Source organism: Zalophus californianus, chromosome 12, assembly GCF_009762305.2.
Source record: "Zalophus californianus isolate mZalCal1 chromosome 12, mZalCal1.pri.v2, whole genome shotgun sequence".
Classification (NCBI taxonomy): Eukaryota; Metazoa; Chordata; class Mammalia; order Carnivora; family Otariidae; genus Zalophus; species Zalophus californianus.
Window position 1 is genome coordinate 14749622 of NC_045606.1, and position 20606 is coordinate 14770227.

A 20606-nucleotide genomic window follows, 5' to 3' on the forward strand; every position below is an offset into this window, starting at 1 on the left:
TGGGCTCCGGGCAGGAATTACACAGATCACCAAAGCACAGCACCTTGCTTAAAGGGACTGACCCTTCTCAACATACAACCTCCCTACCTCGGACCCCAAATCTCGTCTTAAAGTTTGAACCATTGTGCGCCTTGGTCCCTCACTACTGCAGCTCTAACCCCTGAACTGACTTGGTTTCCCAGCCCCCTTTCCTCCGTTGGTGTGAGCCTCCCGAAGGCAGGGCCGAGGCCGGCTTTCTGGAACACACAGATGGGGAGGGGTGCACTCTCTGGACGAGCCCATCCACCCCCCTCCACGTCAGAGCACCTCCAATGCTGGCTTCCCCACCACTCCCCGCCCCGCGCCTCTTTTTCTTTCTTTTTTTTTTGCCGGAAAGAATGGGGCCCCTCCTGGCCTCCCCCAACACAAACTCTGCCTTGAAAGAACCGCGGAGCTGCCTTAGGGCCCTGGGACTGCTGCTTGGCGTCGTCCCCTTTCTCCTCCCGACCTCCTCTTCCACCACTGTGCGCCCTCCCTGGGCAATTTGACTTCGGGCTCCTTCCCTCTCTTTTTCTCGCCACCCAGCCCCGTATCGCCGCCAGGCCCGGAGCGCCCCGCCTCCGCGCTGTCGCTTTAAGCCGGTCCCCGCGCTGCGCCCCTCCCTCACCCCTCCTGGCGCTCCTCCGCTGCCCCTCACCGCCCCTCCCGCTCCTCCTCTCCCGCTCCTCCTCCTCCACCATCTCCTCCTCCTCCTCCTCCTCCTCCTCCTCTCCCGCTAGTCCTCGCCGCAGCCGGCCCGCCGCCCGCTCCGCTCCTCGCCGCCTCCCGGACCCGCAGCCATGGCCGACATCAAGACGGGCATTTTCGCCAAGAACGTGCAGAAGCGACTCAACCGCGCGCAGGAAAAGGTCAGAGCTGGCGGCGGGGCAGGTTGCGGGGCGGGGGCGCGGCGGCGAGGGCCGAGAGGGCTGGGGGAGCGGTGGAGGCCGGGCCGGGGCCGGGGGGCGCGGGGACGCCTTGCCCGGCGCCGCGGCGGCTGCAGCGAGGCGGCCGCGGGCTGGGAGGCTGGAGCGCCGGGGCGCGCGGTCCGCCCGAGTCTCCCCGCGCGCTCGCCCCCCGCACGGCCGGCCTCTCTCTCCGCTCTCCTCGCTCTCCCGGGCGGCGGCGGGCGCGAGCTTCGGCAGGTGCGGCGGCTCGCCGGCTGCCTGCCCGGGTGCCCTGCGCATCTCTCTGCCCGCGGCGCCCGCTCCCCGCCGGCCCGCAGGTCCGGGAGATTGCGGCAGCGGTCCTCCCTCCGGGGGGTTTCCTGAGGACCCGAGTGCAGCAGAAACGGCGGGGGTAGCGCAGAAGCTACTCTCAAAATCTGTAGGGATCGATAGGGCTCATCACAGAAAACCAATGGCTTTTAATACAGTGCTGTCGAGTGAATCCTGGAGTTCAAAATAGAGATCTAGATACACACTTCTTTCCTTTTTCTGTTCTTTTTTTTGGGGGGGGTGGTCTCTCTCAGTGTGTGTCCCTTTTGACGCCAGTGTCCTCTGGAAGGTCAAAAATAAATATGACCTGAACCTAACAGTTCTTCTCTGCACATTTCTGCACAAAGGAGGGCGCTTTATTTCTTTAAAAAATTTGCACGTACAGGTTGGGTTTCCTAGTGTTTTACAAGCTCCCTAGCAAATTGGCGCCTCAGTAATTTATTTTTCTCTCCCAGAGCTGGGCACAGAGCTTGGGTTTACACCAAGCACAGCCCTGAGCAGTTGAGGTCTTGTGCGAGACTTTGGGATCCCCTGATGGCTGCTTGTCATCAAGACCTTGCCAGCACTGAGGTGTTCATTTGTGTCTCCAGCGAAAGGACATTCATATTGTAGCTTAAGCACTGCACTTGAAAATGAACACCGGCTCGCTGAGCGCCATGGTTTTTATCAGCTGAACTGTGTTCTCTTTCATGTGGCAGTATTTTCCGTCTCTGGGATTCGGGGTGTTTAGTGTTTTCCTCTTTTACTGGAAGTCAGATTTGCCGCGTTGCTCAAAAGGACAGTGAATTTCCCTCTTCAGACCCTGGCTCAGGCTGCTCCCTAGTTCCCACCGATCTCGAGGAATTGAGCAGGAGGGGCCACTGATCCCTTTGCCAATCCCTAGGCCCAGAGGCTTTGTGGCTGCCTCCAGTCCCTCCCTCCACACATGCACACTGTCATTGCAGTAAGAGGATTGTATTTCTTTTAATATCTACCCAAGCTCATCCTGCACTAACGTGACCCTCCTCCTGCCGCTCCTTCAGCAGCTGAATTAGCAAGGCTTCCTGCCCTCTTCCAGTCCCTGCTTACTTGTCCAGAAAGTAGCTAGGATCCTCCGGCATCCCAGCCAGGTTTTGTCATCATTTTTCCATAGTTCATTTTACCCACTTGTAGGTATTCCTCCCCCTCTCCACTTCCCGGTAATTACTTGAATCTTTGGTCTGAAGGTTTTTATTGAATCCACTTTCCATCTGCAAAGGAATTTAGTGATATAGTCTGCCTTTTCACATATTAAATTATTTCTTAATCTAGGTCACCAGCTGTTAATATGCCAGAAATAAATGGAAAGAAAACTAATCTGTCTTACAGAGTATTCAAGCCCTTATGAATTGTTGAAAACTCACTTTGTCATTACTAAGGTCAGGTGTGTGTTACGATTGCCGTTGAGGATGGTGGTTACTTTTCCCTGGGAGTGGAGGTCTAAGGGAGGCTTGCATAGGGCTTCAAGTATCCTATTTTCTTCTCTGGGGAAAGTAGCTGATGAAGAGTCCCTGCTGCACCAAGTTTAGGGGGTTTAAGACACCGAAAGGCTGAGCATATGGGTTCTACCGGTGGGTACCTTCTGCCCCTTTCCTGAGCCTGGGCAGCACAAGGAAAAGGGCATGTAGGAATTCAGCTGAGGTAGCCCAGCCAAGCCCAAACAGAAGCTACCGGAGAGTGGAAAACACAGCAAGTTACTGTTGCAGGCATCAGACATCTCCGCCAGTGATTCCTTTCTCTTATATCTGGACCCTTCCTCTTTTCTGATGCACAGGTGCTCCATCGCACTATTTGTATGCCACATGTGTTCTTGAGACCTTGGCTCATTTTTACAACCAAATTTTCTCAAAAGAGAGTCTACTCCCTTGACTTTCTCATCCTCTGCATTACATCTAACAGCTGCATGCATTTTAGCTCCAAACGCATGACTGAAGCTACTCTCAGGGGGAGTCTTATGGTTTTTTTTAATGAATTTAAAATACATTTTGTTCTTATTGAAGGTCCGTGAAGGTTCAGTGGAGAAAAAGGGAACAATATATAAGCGAGAAAAAAACCTAGTAACAAATTAGGACAATCGTAATTCTACTACCCAGAAATTTCACTATCATTTGATGGGTAGTCTAGTGGATCTTTTCCCTTATGTACATGTATATATTTATACAACAAAACAGGCTCATACCTTTAGGTTTTTGACCTGCTGATTTCATAATAATCATGTTACATGATTATTAATAATCATGAACATTCTTGAGTATGTACACATTTAACGTCAACGTTTTAAATGACTGAACAATATTGAAATACATGGATTTTAATGAATCTCCTATTTTTTGGACATTCAGTTTCCAATGTTCCTGTATATAAGTACAAATCCGTGGGAAAACTTGTAGGGAAAATGGTTGCTCATAGTAGGGATAATGTTTGCGTACTCCCTGAAGTATTTCCTTAGATAAATTCCTAGAAGTATTATGTCAAAGATATGCTTATTTTTATTATAGCTAGATTGCCTTTCAGAATGGTTGTATCCATTAACATTCTCAACAGGGGTACATGAGACACTTGCCAACACTGGATAATAAAATTTAAAAATGGTCTTTAGCTATGTCCCTGGAAAAAATTTAGTTCCTGTTTATTTCATTTGATTATTAGAAACCAAACATTTTTATATTGCAATTTTTTATTTGTGAATTGTGTGTTTATATTTTTGCCCATTTTGTGTAGCATCTCCACCCTGTTCTGTGTAAGGTTGCAAATATGGTTTCTTCCTTTTCTATTTACTTTTTCATTTTTTGATCATTTTTTTCTGCCATAGAGAAGGTTTATATTATGTTTATGTTTTATGTATGTCTGCTTAAATCTATCAATTGGTTTTGTATGGCTTCTCTCTTGGGTGTTGAAATAATCAGGGCCCTGCCACTTGTAAATATCAGAAAACTCAGTTCAAACTGGTTTAAGGAAAAAGGGGAATATAATTACTAAAATTAAAAATATGGCTCTTGCACATATAATTCTAAATGAGGTTTTAACATATATATTTGTAGTTCTTATACCTATGTGTATATATAAATATATGCATATGTGTATTATATATATTCACTCATTTGATTTTATGAGGTAGGTACTATTACTATCCCATTTTATAGATGAGGAAAGGGTAAAGTGACATGCCCAAGGTCACACAGTTAGTAGGTAGCAAGGGTGGAGTTTGAACCCACGGCAGTCCAGTGTTTTCCCATTACATGATACTACCTCTTATAATTAATGAAAAAGGCTGAGGTAGACAAATCTCAGACCTATTGGAACGTGGGGTTCAACCACAGACATTTGGGCTCACATGCTTTCGTCTCTGCTGTTCATTCTGTCAGCCTCATTCTTGGGGAAGGTTTTCTCTTCTGGTGGCAAGATGGCTGTCAGCAGCTCTAGACAAGAGCATGTTTTTCCTTCAACATTTACAGAGAACTCAGTATAGTTCTCATTGGCCTAAACTGTGCCTTGTTCTTCTCTCCGGGAGGAAAAAAGTCCCTCTGACCAGGACCATGGGTTGGATTGGGCCTGAGTCACAAACTACTACTGAAGCTGGGATGGAGAAATCCCCCCTGGACCAAATGGATTGCCGGTGGAGAAGGAAGGAGAATCAGAGTATAGAAAGGGAAATGAATGCAGCACTGACAAAATAAGTATCCACTGAGGGACGCCTGGGTGGCTCAGTCAGTTAAGCGGCTGACTTCAGCTCAGGTCACGGTCTCAGGGTGGTGGGATTGAGCCCCACTGCTGGCTCTGCGCTCAGCGGGGAGTCTGCTTGTCCCCCTCCCCTTTCCCTTTGCCGCTCGAACCCCACCCCTGCTCTGTCTCTCAAATAAGGAAATAAAATCTTAAAACCAAATATCCACTGAGGCATACTTAAAAGGCCTTGTCTGTCCTATGTTTATATAAATAATCATATATTTGATAATTTATAATTTTAACATTTGTTTAAAAATTTCCTACCAAATTAATATATGCCATTTAAAAAATCAAATATAATAAAATAATATAATGTAAAGGGCTTCTTATGAAAAGTAGCAGACCCCCGTCCCCTTCCCTCAACCTCTAGTCTTGATCCTCAGAGGTAGCTATTACTAACCACAACATCTCTGTGAAATATGCTTATATAACTACTTCTTTTTTTTCATATTTTGAAAGAATCCTTTTATTTTCAATTATTTATATCCTGTCATTTTCATCAAAGAATTTTTTTTTGGTGAACATTATTTACATTTATTTCTTTTTCTTTTTTTATGTTAAAAAACTAGAGAATTGGCTGCATTTTCATTGATCGCTCTATACAGGCACTTTTTTTTTTTTTTAACCCCTCTCTGTTTTCCTGAGTTGTTTCCATCCTTCCATCCTCGTTTCTGCTCCCTTAATATGTATTAAATGCTCTGATCCACTGAAGATGCCTCCCCCCCGCCTTTGTCATTGATTGCTCGTACCTTCTTTATTCCTTTACTATCATTTTAGTTGGGTTTTGGGAGGAGATGGAAATAAACACAATCTGTCTGTCTCTAAGCTTTTTTACTAAATATTTAATCCCTCAGATTTATATTTTTGTCCATCTTCTGTGAAATCCAGTGGCCTTTATTTGGTCTTAACCATCCTTGACTTCTGTGCAATATTTAAATTGGTGGAGAACTTGAAACATTTTTTAAAGATTTAAATGTTTTTTTAACATGACTTGTGAGCAAAGGAACTTTTGGTATGTTATAGTATGAATCTCTTTAAACATGTTTTTGTTTCTTTGCTTGGGTTTCATTTTAGTAAGGAATTACTCTATTTAAATTTTTTTTACAGATTTTTAAATTTATTTTAGAGACAGAGAGTGTATGTGTGGCGGGGGTAGGGGGAGCTCAGAGGGAGAAGGAGAGAGAATCTTAAACAGACTCTGCACTGAGCGCAGAGCGGGACTTGGGGCTTGATCTCGTTACCCTGAGATCATGACGTGAGCCAAAACCAAGAGTCGGCCATTTAACTGACTGTGCCACCCAGGCACCCCTACAGTATTTAAATTCTAATGAAGTGTCCAGTTTGATATTCTTTGTGCCAGTTTATCTGCCCCAAGTGAAAATTATATAAGTCTCAGATGCAATTTTTTTTCATGTATTATATCTTCCCAACTAAATTGAATATGCTTGAGGACAAGGACCAGATGTCTTGTGAATTGTACATATTTGGTGATGATGTATAGATTTAACTTTCTATGTTCTTGCTTGTTTATATCGCATTCCTGCAAAGCATCCTTCCACATTATTTTTTCTCTGTCTCTTGTGAAATTATCATAAGGGATTCACTGTGTATCACTGTCATTTTCTCTTGTCATTTTGTAAAGGTAGTACATCAAATAAATTATTCTTACAGGTTCTGTACATGGTAAGAACTGCAACAATATTAGGTTGAACTGAGCTAACTTGTCATTTTTATAAGTCAAACAGTCAAATATTGGTAGAGTCGTGTGGTTCAAACCAATATTGATTGTGCGATAGAGCGAGAAAAACAATGTCATTTCTTTCCATATATCAAATTATGTGACACTTGTGGGTCTTTAAAAAAAATATTGCCTTGCTGATGCCTGCAGTTAGGTTTGTGCTCAAAGAGAAACATGTGAATGGTGTTTCTGGGTGCATGTGCTTGTGTGCATGTGTGTATTTATGTTGTGTGTGTTATATATAAATAGAATAGGAGAAGTAAGACCTTGCTCTGTCCAGGAGAGTGTTCCATGGGACCCAGGGCCCTGTCCATAGAAGAGTAGCTTTTATGACCACATTTACATCTGAAGACACTTTGGAGACAGAGTCTCCGAGGCAATCCAGGGTTTCCTCTTTCATGGTCATCCGAAGACTTTTTTTTTTTTTTTTAAGATTTTATTTACTTATTTGAGAGAGAGAGAGCGAGAACAAGCAGGGGGAAGGACAGGCAGAGGGAGAAGCAGACTCCCCACTGAGCAGAGAGCCCAACGTGGGACTTGATCCCAGGACCCTGAGATCATGACCTGAACCAAAGGCAGACACTTAACCAACTGAGTCACCGAGGCGTCCCTGAAGACTTTCTTGTTGCCTGCTTCTACATTGTACAAGCTTATGCCTTCCCTTCTACTAAGATCATTTTCTCTGGGTGTATTAAAAACTGCCAAATTAAAAGTGACACGAGGATATTCTTGACAGATTAAGGCTTCCTTCTTTCATTTTTTTAAAAACACGCTCAAATGTCCAGAAATCAATACAGTAGGGAATCAAAACTACAGGAACTCAGATTTTAACACTAGTGAAATTAGCATTCTCCTTTACAGGATAGCATATTATATGTGTAGTTTATATATGTATGGATTCATAAGTCATACTTTAGAAGTCAACTTTGTCTTTGGACCCATACAACTTAAAATACCTGAGATACTTATATAAATAATATGGCCCACTTTACTTGGGGTATAAAATGAGGTTCCATTCTTTGAATAGTCAGATGAAGTGATTTCAGCATCCCATACAGTGTTTGGTAAGAATCTCTTATTACCCCTTGGGGTTCCTGTCTTAGGAGAAGTTCAGCAATCCTATGGGGAGTTCCCTCTCTCTAAAGGAGTCAGTGGTTTTTCTTCTGGTCTTGTGGAAAATGGTCCCAAAAGGGTGTCTAGCATTCAGATGTCATTCTTGTCCCTCGGGAGAACTGTTGTGATCAAGGAACACAGTACCCTCACTATTGGTTCCCGTAGTAATGGCAGGGACAGGAAGCCTTTCTCTCTAGGTTATCCGCAACTATGGTTACTCTGTGCTGCAGATGCCTGAGCTCCAGATGTATAAGGTCTTTAACCATGGGTTTATCATTTCCAAATACATCTGCACATATACACGCATAGCTCCCCTGTTCCAAGATTTCCCATGATGCCTGAGTTCCTAAGTTAGGAAAGATTTGATATCATCAAACACTGATTATCCATTCCATCCCACTGCACTCTGTTCCATTTCTAAGAAAATGCTTGTAGGAGCATACCAAATTGATCTCAAGACTACAGCGTGGAAATACTACCCTAGAGGATCTCCAGCATCTTTTCCTATATGTTGACTTTTTTTTTAGGTCACTTCAGTCCATTCAGGAACGGGTGGATGTGTGTACCTGTGTGTGTGTATGTATGATTAAGTTTCAAACTGTCTTGGATTTTTTTTTTTTAAGATTTTATTTCTAAGTAATCTCTACAGCCAACATGGGGCTTGAATTCACAATCCCAAGATCAGGAGTCACATGCTCCACCGACTGGGCCAGTCAGGCCACCCCTATTGTTCTGGCTTTTTAAAATCTGAGAATTTTCACCTTACTGTTCAAACACAATTTTAATTTTTTTTAGCGATTTCTAGGGGGCCATCTGAATAGAACTTCTGAGGAAATAAGGGCCTGTGGGCTCTTTGAAGGGAATAAAACATGTAAAGATTTCGTGTATTGCAGATACAATGTTCCAGATAATCTCGATAATGGCTAAGACGTACAAAATGAAAGTACCATCATCACAGAGTTCAAAAATTTACCCATGAAAGAATATAATAACACTATATACACAGCATTATGCAAAATTAAACTGACAATAATTACAATTTCTTGAGAACATATCCATGGGCCAACTTTTAATATAGAAATGCTGAAACTTCATTCTTATTGATTCAAAATCTAAATTTAAGTGTAGTACTTAAGTAGATACATTTCTTGAATGTGTATTGAGCAAATCTCTTCTTAAGAATGATGTTGGATAAAGCCATGGGTAAGATCTTAGTTTTGAAATATTTGCTATGCTATAGGCATATACCCTGAAGCAACTTAGGAGAGATGTACAAAAAAATTAAGAGAACCACCATTTTGATCATTTCACCTTATTCTCATATAGTTATTTAGTTGAAAGTTTAGTTCATACATGGGAAGAACCTGAATATATCTATGCCATATATATATATGTGTATATATATATGTATATATGTACTTAAAAGTGCCTACAATAATTTAATTAAAAACACATGGGCCCAGGCATAAATGTACTCTTGTTATAGCACCTAATACTGAGTAAAGGCTAAACTTACTTACTCTAAAAGTTATATATACTATTGTGAAGTTCATTTGGTAGAATGCATTAATTCTTGCAGAGTCATTCATTAAGAATTTAATGTGTGAAAGACACTTGCTAGGTATCTGTAATATAGCAATCCACAAAGCCATCCTACTTGAGCATATTGACCAGCAGGAGTTGGTAGAGAGATAAAACTTTGAATGTAATGATAACTACATGGTTAGTAATGAAAAACCATAATTAAAAATTCTGTGGGGAGAAAAAATGTTTTTTTATATAAGTAGGGAACCCATCTAGAGTGAAGGGATTGGACACACCTACCTGAAGAAGGTAGATGTTAAGCCAAGATCAGAAGGATGTTTTGCAATATTCAGGCAAGAGGAATGGGGTAAGGGTTTAGTGATTATGGGAGTAGGAACCATTCCATAGAAATATGGAATAAGAGCTGTGGAGACAGAAATAAGAGCTGTGGCATATAGAAATCAGAAATCAACTCTTCACATTGGCCTTATAAATTATCTTCTTCTACCATTTGCATACTCAGCAAGGTAAAGTAGACCCTAATTGGGATGGTCCTGTTGCAGTAGCAATCCCAATTTTGTGTGATCGGATTTTTACCCTCACATGTTGAAGGGTTCTTGTGGGGTGAAGTTCCTCCTTGACACAGGGGTAGGACACTGGTTCAACTATGGTTACTCTGAACTATACATACATACAGACATAAATCATACATAGTCATCCAAAGATCCTTTTGTACAACAGCTGTAAATTCCAACCCCATCTGTTTTCATGGATTTGTGGGGTCTCTTATCTCAAGCCATCAGAAATTCAAAATAAAATTGAGAGCCCTTGGGCACCTGGGTGGCTCATTTGGTTAAGATTCTGCCTTTGGCTCAGGTCATGATCCCAGGACCCTGGGATCGAGCCCTACGTCGAGCTCTCTGCTCAGTGGAGAGCCTGCTTCTCCTCCCTGCTTGTGCTCTCTCTGTGTCTCTCTCTCTCTAACACAAAAATAAAAAGAAACTTAAAAAAATGAAAGTCCTTAAATGGCATACATCTACAAAGTTGAGTCTGTCCAACAAAGGGTTTGATCAAGAGGTTTGATTGCATTTGGATACCCAACATTCAGTGAGAAGAGAGAGAGAGAGGGGACAGAGAGAACATGCATGGTTAAGGCTGATACCAAGTTGACTTAACTGTGTCGTGGGCATTGACTTGATTATTGTGCAGCATGGTCTTGAATTTAGGAATAATCTGTTTGAAGTGATATGCAGCTTGGAAGGAATCAAATTTGGAAGAGACTCTTTTGTAGCAGACTTTCTCTTCCTCTACGTAGTAATGGTTGCTAACAGTTCAATAGCATAGATAGTCTACGCCTTGGAAGGATCTCCCATTTTGTGGTAGCACAGCCTAGAACTGTATGGTACCTTTCACGCACCCTATAATTCCTCAATATTTGAGACATCTGTTACAAGAAATCTTGCCCCTTTAACCTATGTATTTCTCTAGTAAAATACCAGTTTCTTGCCTGCTCTCTGTTCAGTGGGTTCTTCTCTGCGTCTCTAGAAAACGATCTCCCAACTTTTTTCTCCCACCCTTCTAGGAAATGCATGTGGCTGTGAGGACCACTAGCATTCTAACGCAGGGAGTTAGGACAGGAGAGGGCTTTCCTGCGGATCTGTATCGGTCCCTAATTGCTCCTGTTAAGTGTAGAGAATGAATCTAGAAGTCAAGTACCTCGAGCCCGATGTTTTCTCCAAGTGTAGTCAGGAATGTTGGGGAAAGGGGTGAGTTAAAATGCAGATTCCTGGGCCTAGTTACAAACTCACCAGAATCTCTTAAGAAAGACTTGGGAATATGCATTTTTAATAAGTTCCTCTGATAATTCAAAGGTTTAATGAGGTTTGCAAAATACATTGTTTTAGAGAAAGGAGTTTGGTTGAGATTTTATGGTGGCTTATAATCTCCTAGGTCCACTTCAGGGTTATAATATGATGAGTAAGCCTTCTACTACTCAGTGACTATGAATTTTATCTCCAGTGTAGTGAAGATAGAGAAGAAAGGTGAAAAGCAGAACCCTTATGGGATACTTAAAACCTAACCTTATACTTAAAATAGCTTACTTAAATTTCAAAGAGATCAGTCAGTTTGAAATATTGGAAATGTTTCATCAAGGGACAAATGTCTTCCTTGTTAGGAATGTTGGATAGCATGGAAGGTTGGATTCTGTATAATCTGATTCTGTTAAAAAAAAGTATAATTTTAGAGTGATGCTAGTTAACACATCAATCACAAAAAGTAGAAATGCCTCAACAACCTGCAGCGTATTTTTGGTCGGTGACAGAGAAGATGGGGTGAGTTTGAGAGATTTATTTATAATTACATTGATTTCATCTGTTTTATCATGGAATTTATAGTAATGAGATTGCTTAAGTGCCTAGTAGAGAGTGTGGTCAAAACTCAGGATGATTTTAATCTCCTGTGGAAGAAGCCCTATTTGCCAGGGACTAGACCATTGGATTCCAAATTTAATTTTTTAAAAATACTCTGTTAAGGATTTATGTGTCTATATTCTTTTTTTTTTTTAAGATTTTTTATTTATTTGACAGAGAAAGACACAGCAAGAGAGGGAACACAAGCAGGGGGAGTGGGAGAGGGAGAAGCAGGCTTCTGCTGAGTAGGGAGCCCGATGTGGGGCTCGATCCCAGGACCTTGGGATCATGACCTGAGCCGAAGGCAGACGCTCAATGACTGAGCCACCCAGGTGCCCCTATGTGTCTATATTCTTAATGGATATTATTTTATAGCTTTCTTATGATGTCTTTGTCTGGTTTTTGTGTCTGAGTAATAATGCTTTCAAAGAATGAATTGGGAAGTGGCCCCTCTCCTTCTGTTGTTTTGGAAGAGTTTGTGAAAGATTGGTGTTAATTCTTTTAATATTTGTAGAATTCACCCATGTAGTAATCTAAGCTTGTTTTTTTTTTTTTTTTTTTTTTTAATTTGTGGTAAGCTTTTTGATTGCTAGTAAAATCTCTTTGTTTTACATCTAGCAGATTTTCTAGTTTGGTTTGAGTCAGTTTTGGTAGTTTGTGTCTTTCTAGGAATTTTCCATTTCATCTAGTTTATCTAGTTTGTTGGCATACAGTTGTTCATAGTATTCTCTTAGGTGGTAGTATTCCTTTTTGTGTTTGTAAGGTTAGTTGAAATGTCACCTGTGTCATTCCTGGTTTTAGTAATTTCAGTCTTCTCCCTTTATTTCTTGGCCAGTCTAGCTAAAGGCTTGGCAATTTTGTTAATCTCGCCAAAGAACCAACTTTTGGTTTCATTGATTTTCTCTGTTATTTTTATTCTCTATTCCATTTATTTCCACTCTGATCTTTATTTTTTCCTTCCTTCTTATTGCTTAGGGTTTAGTTTGTGTTTAGTTTACCATGGAATGCTAAGTCATTGATTTGACATCTTTTTAATATAGGTGCTTATAGTTCTAAATTTCTCATTAAGAAATTTAGCAGCATCCCATAAGTGTTGGTAGGTTGTTTTCATTTTCATTTATCTCAAAGTACATCCAATTTCCCTTATGAATTTCTTTGATACATAGGTTATTTAGGAGTGCATTGTTTTATTTCCACATTTTTTCATTTTCTAAATCTCCCTTGTTATAAGTTACTAATTTCATTGAGTCATAGTTGGAGAATATACTGTATGTGATTCAATTCTTTTAAATTTGTTGAGGGTGGGATTTGGGTGAAGATGATCAAAAGGTACAAACTTCCAGTTATAAGGTAAAGAAGTTATGGAATGTAATGTACTGTTTGGTGATGGTGATAAAATACAATACTGTATTTTATATTTGAAAGCTGCCAAGAAGGTAGATCTTAAAAGTTCTCATCACGAGAAAAAAATTTGTAACTATGTGAGATGATGATGTTAACTAAACTTGTGGTAATCATTTTGCACTATATACATCTATCAAAATACTAGGTTATACACCTTAAGCTTATGCAACATTACATACTTAATTGTATCTCAGTAAAATTAGAGAAAAAAATTTATTGAGACTTGTTTTTTCGTCTAACTTATCATCTCTCCTGAAGGATGTTCCATGTCCACTTGAGAAGAATTGTAGCCTACTGTTGTTGAATGAAGTATTCTATAGATGTGTGTTTGGACTCCTCAGTTTATAGTGGTGTTCAAATCTTTTATTTTCTTATTGTTTTCTGTCTAGTTGTTCTGTCCAGTATTGAAAATAAGGTATTGGAGTCTTCAACTATTAATTTTGAATTCTGTGTTCTTCTCTTCAATTCTATCAGTTTTGCTTCATTTATTTTGGTGTACTTTCATTAGGTGCATAAATATTTCTATTTGTTATATCTTCTTCATGGATTGACCTTCTTGTCACTATAAATCGTTCTTCTTTGTATTTAATAACAATATTTTTCTTAAAGTCTATTTTTTGATATTATAGACACTCCAGCTCTCTTTTGGTTACTGTTTGTGTGGTATATCTTTCCCATTCTTGTACTTTCAACCTATTTATTTCTTTGGATCTAAATTGTGTCTCTTGCAGACAGTATGTAGTTTGTTGTTTCTTATCCATTCTGCCAATCTCTGCCTTTTAATTTTGGTGTTTAATTCATTTACATTTAATGTATTTACTGATAAAATAGGAGTTAGGTCAACTATATTTCAATAATAATGATGATGATATCAGTATGCTAAAAAGAAAAAGATTAGCCCAGTTACTGTGATTGTTTCAACATGAAAGTGTGGCACATGCCCACAACTCCAGGTTCCTTATTACACATGTTTAAAATAATTATTTTGATCTAGTATTTAAATTTTTTTAAATTAATTCAGTCTTCAAGTCACTGTAGCCTACCTTTTTCCAGTTGTCCATCCCACAGCAGTTAGAGGTCTGTATGTAGAGGTGGCCCTGGTAAATGAAGAGGGAATCTTTATTGGAGGTGACCAGGAAAAAGTCTACACTGATCTCCAGAGTACGTTAGAGGAGACCCTTTCAGCATGTGTGTAGAGCAACTTCTTTGGGGTAACATAGTAACTCTGCTGACTCTCCTGTCATCACTGAAGACCGTGATTCCTCAAGTTGAAACAGAAAGACTATTTGTATGTAAGTGTGTGTATGTGTGTGTATGTGTGTGTGCATGTGTGGTTTTTTAGGAAACTTTTAGAATAAGGTATGGCATGCATGTATTAAGTTGCAAAAATCTTAGATGTACAGCTTGGTAAAATTTTACATATATATGTAAAATAAAATTTGTGTAACTGCCACACAGGTGAAGTGAAGAGCATTTCTAGAACCCAGTAGGCTCCTTCATGCCTCTTCTAAGTTAATACTTCCTCTCTTCTCACTTCCTTTTACTAGGGAGCCACTATTCTGATTCTACTCCTGTAGGTTAGTTTCACCTGGTCTTTATATATACATGTATATGTATATTTAATATTTTATTTGTTTATTTGAAAGAAAGAGAGAACAAGCATGAGCAGGGGCGGGGGAGGGGCAAAGGGAGAGGGAGAAGCAGGGGCTCGATCCCAGGACCCCGAAATCATGACCTGAGCTGCAGGCAGATGCCTACCTGACTGAGCCACCTAGGTGCCCCTGGTCTTTATAATTTGTGTAAATGGAATCATACTGTGTGTACTCTTTTGAGTCTTACTTTTTTCACTCATTATAATATATATAAGATTCATCCACGTTGCTATGTGTAGGAGTTCATTCTGTTTTATTCATGAATAGCATTATATTGCACAATATCCCCCAATGTAGACATCCTCCAGTTGACAGCCATTTGGTTTGTTTCTAGGATTTGGCTCTTATGAATAATGTTGCTATGCACATTCTTGTACGTGCCTTCTGGTGGTCAAAACCACTAATTTCTCTTGGGTTAATACCTAGGAGTAGAATTACTGGTTCCTCAGGGTAGGTGTCATTTAGCTTTAGGAGATACTACCAAATAGTTTTTCAAAGTAGTATACCAAATTTGCACTCCCATCAGCAGTCGTGAGAGATTGAAAAGTCTGTATCTTCAAATGCTAAGTTTGGCATTGCCAACAGAGTTGTGTTTGTTCACAGCTATATCTGCATAGGACTCGTACTGCTTAAGGCAAAAATGGTTTTATCTTTAAGATTTTACACATAGTCATAGGAACATTTCTCTCTCAAGAACCTGTCAATATTTTTTCCTTTAAATTTTTTATTGTTATGTTAATCACCATATATTACATCATTAGTTTTTGATGTAGTGTTCCATGATTCATTGTTTGTGCATAACACCCAGTGCTCCACGCAGAACGTGCCCTCTTTAATACCTGTCACCAGGCTAACCCATCCCCACACACCCCTCCCCGCTAGAACCCTCAGTTTGTTTTTCAGAGTCCATCGTCTCTCATGGTTCATCTCCCCCTCCGATTTACTCCCCTTCATTCTTCTCCTCCTGCTATCTTCTTTTTTTTTTCCTTAACATATATTGCATTATTTGTTTCAGAGGTACAGATCTGTGATTCAAGAGTCTTGCACAATTCACAGCGCTCACCATAGCACATACCCTCCCCAATGCCTGTCACCCAGCCACCCCATCCCTCCCACCCCCTCCACCATTCCAGCAACCCTCAGTTTCTTTCCTGAGATTAAGAATTCCTCATATCAGTGAGGTCATATGATACATGTCTTTCTCTGATTGACTTATTTCACTCAGCATAACACCCTCCAGTTCCATCCACGTCATTGCAAATGGCAAGATCTCATTCCTTTTGATAGCTGCATAATATTCCATTGTGTATATATACCACCTCTTCTTTTTTTTAAATTTTTTTATTGTTATGTTAATCACCATATATTACATCATTAGTTTTTGGTGCAGTGTTCCATGATTCATTGTTTGTTCATAACACCCAGTGCTCCATGCAGAACGTGCCCTCCTCAATACCCATCACCAGGCTAACCCATCCCCCTACCCCCCTCCCCTCTAGAACCCTCAGTTTGTTTTTCAGAGTCCATCATCTCTCATGGTTCGTCTCCCCCTCTGACATACTCCCCTTTTCTTCCTCTCCTGTTATCTTCTTCTTTTTCTTTTTTCTTAAAATATGTTGCGTTATTTGTTTCAGAAGTACAGATCTGTGATTCAACAGTCTTGCACAATTCACAGCGCTCACCGTAGCACATACCCTCCCCAATGTCCATCACCCAGCCACCCCATCCCTCCCACCCCCAACCACTCCAGTAACACTCAGTTTGTTTCCTGAGATTAAGAATTTCTCATATCAGTGAGGTCATGTGATACATGCTTTCTCTGATTGACTTATTTCACTCAGCATAATACCCTCCAGTTCCATCCACGTCGTTGCAAATGGCAAGATCTCATTCCTTTTGATGGCTGCATAATATTCCATTGTGTATATATACCACATGTTCTTTATCCATTCATCTGTCGATGGGCATCTTGGCTCCTTCCAGTTTGGCTATTGTGGACATTGCTGCTATAAACATTGGGGTACACATACCCCTTCGGTATACCACCTCTTCTTTATCCATTCTTCTGTTGATGGACATCTTGGCTCTTTCCACAGTTTGGCTATTGTGGACATTGCTGCTATAAACATTGGGGTGCACGTACCCCTTCGGATCCCTACATTTGTATCTTTGGGGTAAATACCGGGCAGTGCAATTGCTGGATCGTATGGTAGCTCTATTTTCAACTTTTTGAGGAAGCTCCATACTGTTTTCCAGAGTGGTTACACCAGCTTGCATTCCCACCAACAGTGTAGGAGGGTTCCCCTTTCTCTGCATCCCTGCCAACATCTGTCGTTACCTGACTTGTTAATTTTAGCCATTCTGACGGGTGTGAGGTGGTATCTCATTGAGGTTTTGATTTGGATTTCCCTGATGCCGAGTGATGTTGAGCACTTTTTCATGTGTCTGTTGGCCATTTGGATGTCTTCTTTGGAAAAATGTCTGTTCATGTCTTCTGCCCATTTCTTGATTGGATTATTTGTTCTTTGAGTGTTGAGTTTGATAAGTTCTTTATAGATTTTGGATACTAACCCTTTATCTGATATGTCATTTGCAAATATCTTCTCCCATTCTGTCGGTTGTCTTTTGGTTTTGTGGACTGTTTCTTTTGCTGTGCAAAAGCTTTTTATCTTGATGAAATCCAATAGTTCATTTTTGCCCTTGCTTCCCTTGCCTTTGGCGATGTTTCTAGGAAGAAGTTGCTGTGGCTGAGGTCACAGAGGTTGCTGCCTGTGTTCTCCTTTAGGATTTTGATGGACTCCTGTCTCACGTTTAGATCTTTCAACCATTTGGAGTCTATTTTTGTGTGTGGTGTAAGGAAATGGTCCAGTTTCATTCTTCTGCATGTGGCTGTCCAATTTTCCCAATATCATTTGTTGAAGAGACTGTCTTTTTTCCATTGGACATTCTTTCCTGCTTTGTCAAAGATGAATTGACCATAGAGTTGAGGGTCCATTTCTGGGCTCTCAATTCTGTTCCATTGATCTATGTGTCTGTTTTTGTGCCAGTACCATACTGTCTTGATGATGACAGCTTTGTAATAGAGCTGGAAGTCCGGAATTGTGATGCCGCCACCTTTGCTTTTCTTTTTCAAGATTCCTCTGGCTATTCGGGGTCTTTTCTAGTTCCATACAAATTTTAGGATTATTTGTTCCATTTCTTTGAAAAAAGTGGATGGTATTTTGATGGGGATTGCATTGAATGTGTAGATTGCTCTAGGTAGCATTGACATCCTCACAATGTTTGTTCTTCCAATCCATGAGCATGGAACGTTTTTCCATTTCTTTGTGTCTTCTTCAATTTCTTTCCTGAGTATTTTATAGTTTTCTGAGTACAGATCCTTTGCCTCTTTGGTTAGATTTATTCCTAGGTATCTTATGGTTTTGGGTGCAATTGTAAATGGGATTGACTCCTTAATTTCACTCTCTTCTGTCTTGTTGTTGGTGTATAGGAATGCCACTGATTTCTGTGCATTGATTTTATATCCTGCCACTTTACTGAATTCCTGTATGAGTTCGAGCAGTTTTGGGGTGGAGTGTTTTGGGTTTTCCACATACAGTATCATATCATCTGCAAAGAGTGAGAGTTTGACTTCCTCTTTGCCGATTTGGATGCCTTTGATTTCTTTTTGTTGTCTGATTGCTGTGGCTAGGACTTCTAATACTATGTTGAATAAGAACCTGTCAGTATTTAAGTTTGGTGTTGGTGGAGTGGTCACCAGTTTTAACTCAGTACAATTCACATGCGCAGAAGAAGTGTACAGATTGTGTCTGTGTAGTTAGGGTGTGGGCCCAGAGATTGTGGTGCAAATAGTGTGCAAGCGTTCTGTGGTGTGCTCTGCTCTGTCTCTTATCCTCCAGGAGCAGTGTCTCTGGCCCACAAGTGGCTTTCTCTGTGGGTGTATGTGGTTCAGTAACTTACGATCTGCATCTCTGGGCTCAAGCAAGGCTCAGTGGCATACTCCAACAGCCTCATCTTGGTTTCTTTCGGTGGTGTATGTTCCTCTGCCATCTGGCTGGACTGACTTTGAGCTCCGATCCCCAGCCACGTGGTCACTGCCCCAGTAACTGGCCTCTCTTCCAATCTGCCAAGAGAGGCCGCACTTCCAAGGAACTGTGTGTTCACCACACGAGTATCAAGGGCATCTTGGGGAATTTAAACTTCAGGGTCTCTTTCACCTGGTTGAATAGTGTTGCCGCAGTGGTGTTGCTGTGCCCACAGTTGGTGAGAAGGGCAGGCTGAGAAGTGATCTTTAGAGCGTTCCGTGGGGTGTCAGGGCCAAAGCTCTTCTTTGCCCTTGACGTTATCCTCACTGCAAAGGGAGGAGAGGGGAAAATTGGGATGCACTTTTCTCCCATCCCTTATTCTCCTCTCTGTGGAGGAGATGGCTTTTCTCTTCCTTCTCTTCTACCTTCCTGCTGCAGAGCTTACCCTGCTGTCATGGTGAAGGAGGCATTTTATTCCACTATAGGGGCAGGGACTACAGGAGCCAGGCTTTGTTTGCCTCTTTAGCATTTGATCTACTAAAAAGAGAAATGAAGGATTATGGAAAATTTTCACTCAAAACATCCTATGTCTTGTGCTCATCTGGTTTGCATTAAGAATTGGGGGCTTTCATGTTCATAAAGAGAAATTATAGTAGAGGCATCCAGGAGCTGAGGAGAGAGGGGAACTTACTATTTAATGGGTGTAGAGTTTCTCTTTGGGATGGTGAAAAGTTCTGGAAGTGGATAGTAGTGATGGTTACACCGTGAATGCTCTTGATGCCACTGACTTGTACGCTTAAGAAATGGTTAAAATGGTAAATTTTGTTATGTGCTATTTATTAGAATAAAAACCACTAAACAAGCAAAAAAAAAAGAACTGGGTACTTTGTTAGGCATGGTTATGAACAATTTGCATATATTAATTTAACCTCATAGTGAGCCTATGTAGTAGATGTTATTACTATCCCTAGTTTACAGATGTGGAGCCTGGAACCCAGAAAGGAACAGGCGAGGTGGTTTGCTTGAGATTACTTAACCAGCTCAGTATGGAATTGGGACATGATCTTGGATGTTTGGTTCCAGAGAGCTCACATTTTCTGGAATGACCGAAAACTTTGCAGAGCGATGTTTTTTTTTCATCAGTTCGGGCAAGTTCTTCTGCAGTGTGGAGTTGAGAAAATGTCAGGTCTCATGTAGTGGCCGAGGGCGGGGAGAAGTTTTATGTGGTCTCGTATCCAAAAGGGTTTCATTCCTTTATGAGTCATTCATTGCTTTATGCATCATCATATTTAAACCCTGGGACCTCTCAGTTACTTTCTTTTTTTTTTAAGATTTTATTTATTTGAGAGAGAGAGAGCGAGCATGAACAGGGGGGAAGGGCAGAGGGAGAGGGAGAAGCAGGCTCCCCACTGAGCAGGGAGCCTGACTACATGAGGCTCCATCCCAGGACCCTGGGATCCTGACCTGAGCCGAAAGCAGACACTTACCCGCTTAACTGACTGAGCCACCCAGGCGCCCCTCAGTTACCTTCTTTTTAACTTTTGGATTTTGTATACTATATTTTCTTAAACTGGGGAAAACTTATGTGACAATCACCTGGTTTTGGTTAGATGGTAGTTTTATCTGAGTACCTCAAACCACTCAGAATGCGATGTTCAGAATCTTGTGGAACTTGAAGGAGGCACTGGTAAGTTGGGGTCCTTGTGCCTCGAAAAATGGGTTTGGAAAAATCATAAAGAATTTTTGAATATGTGAATTCATTT

At 41.0% G+C, this 20606-nt stretch overlaps 1 protein-coding gene across 2 annotated transcripts in view; it reads left to right on the forward strand.

Moving 5' to 3' along the window:
• Positions 1–406: 406 nt before the first annotated feature.
• Positions 407–20606, forward strand: part of AMPH (amphiphysin) — a 309085-nt gene continuing 288885 nt past the window's right edge. Inside the window, exon 1 of one of the 2 annotated variants that reach the window (XM_035723411.1) lies at positions 407–887. In XM_035723411.1, coding sequence (XP_035579304.1) covers positions 819–887 — 69 coding nt within the window. In that variant the 5' untranslated portion in view covers positions 407–818. The remainder of the gene's footprint in view (positions 888–20606) is intronic. The other variant, XM_027574926.2, reaches the window with a different exon arrangement.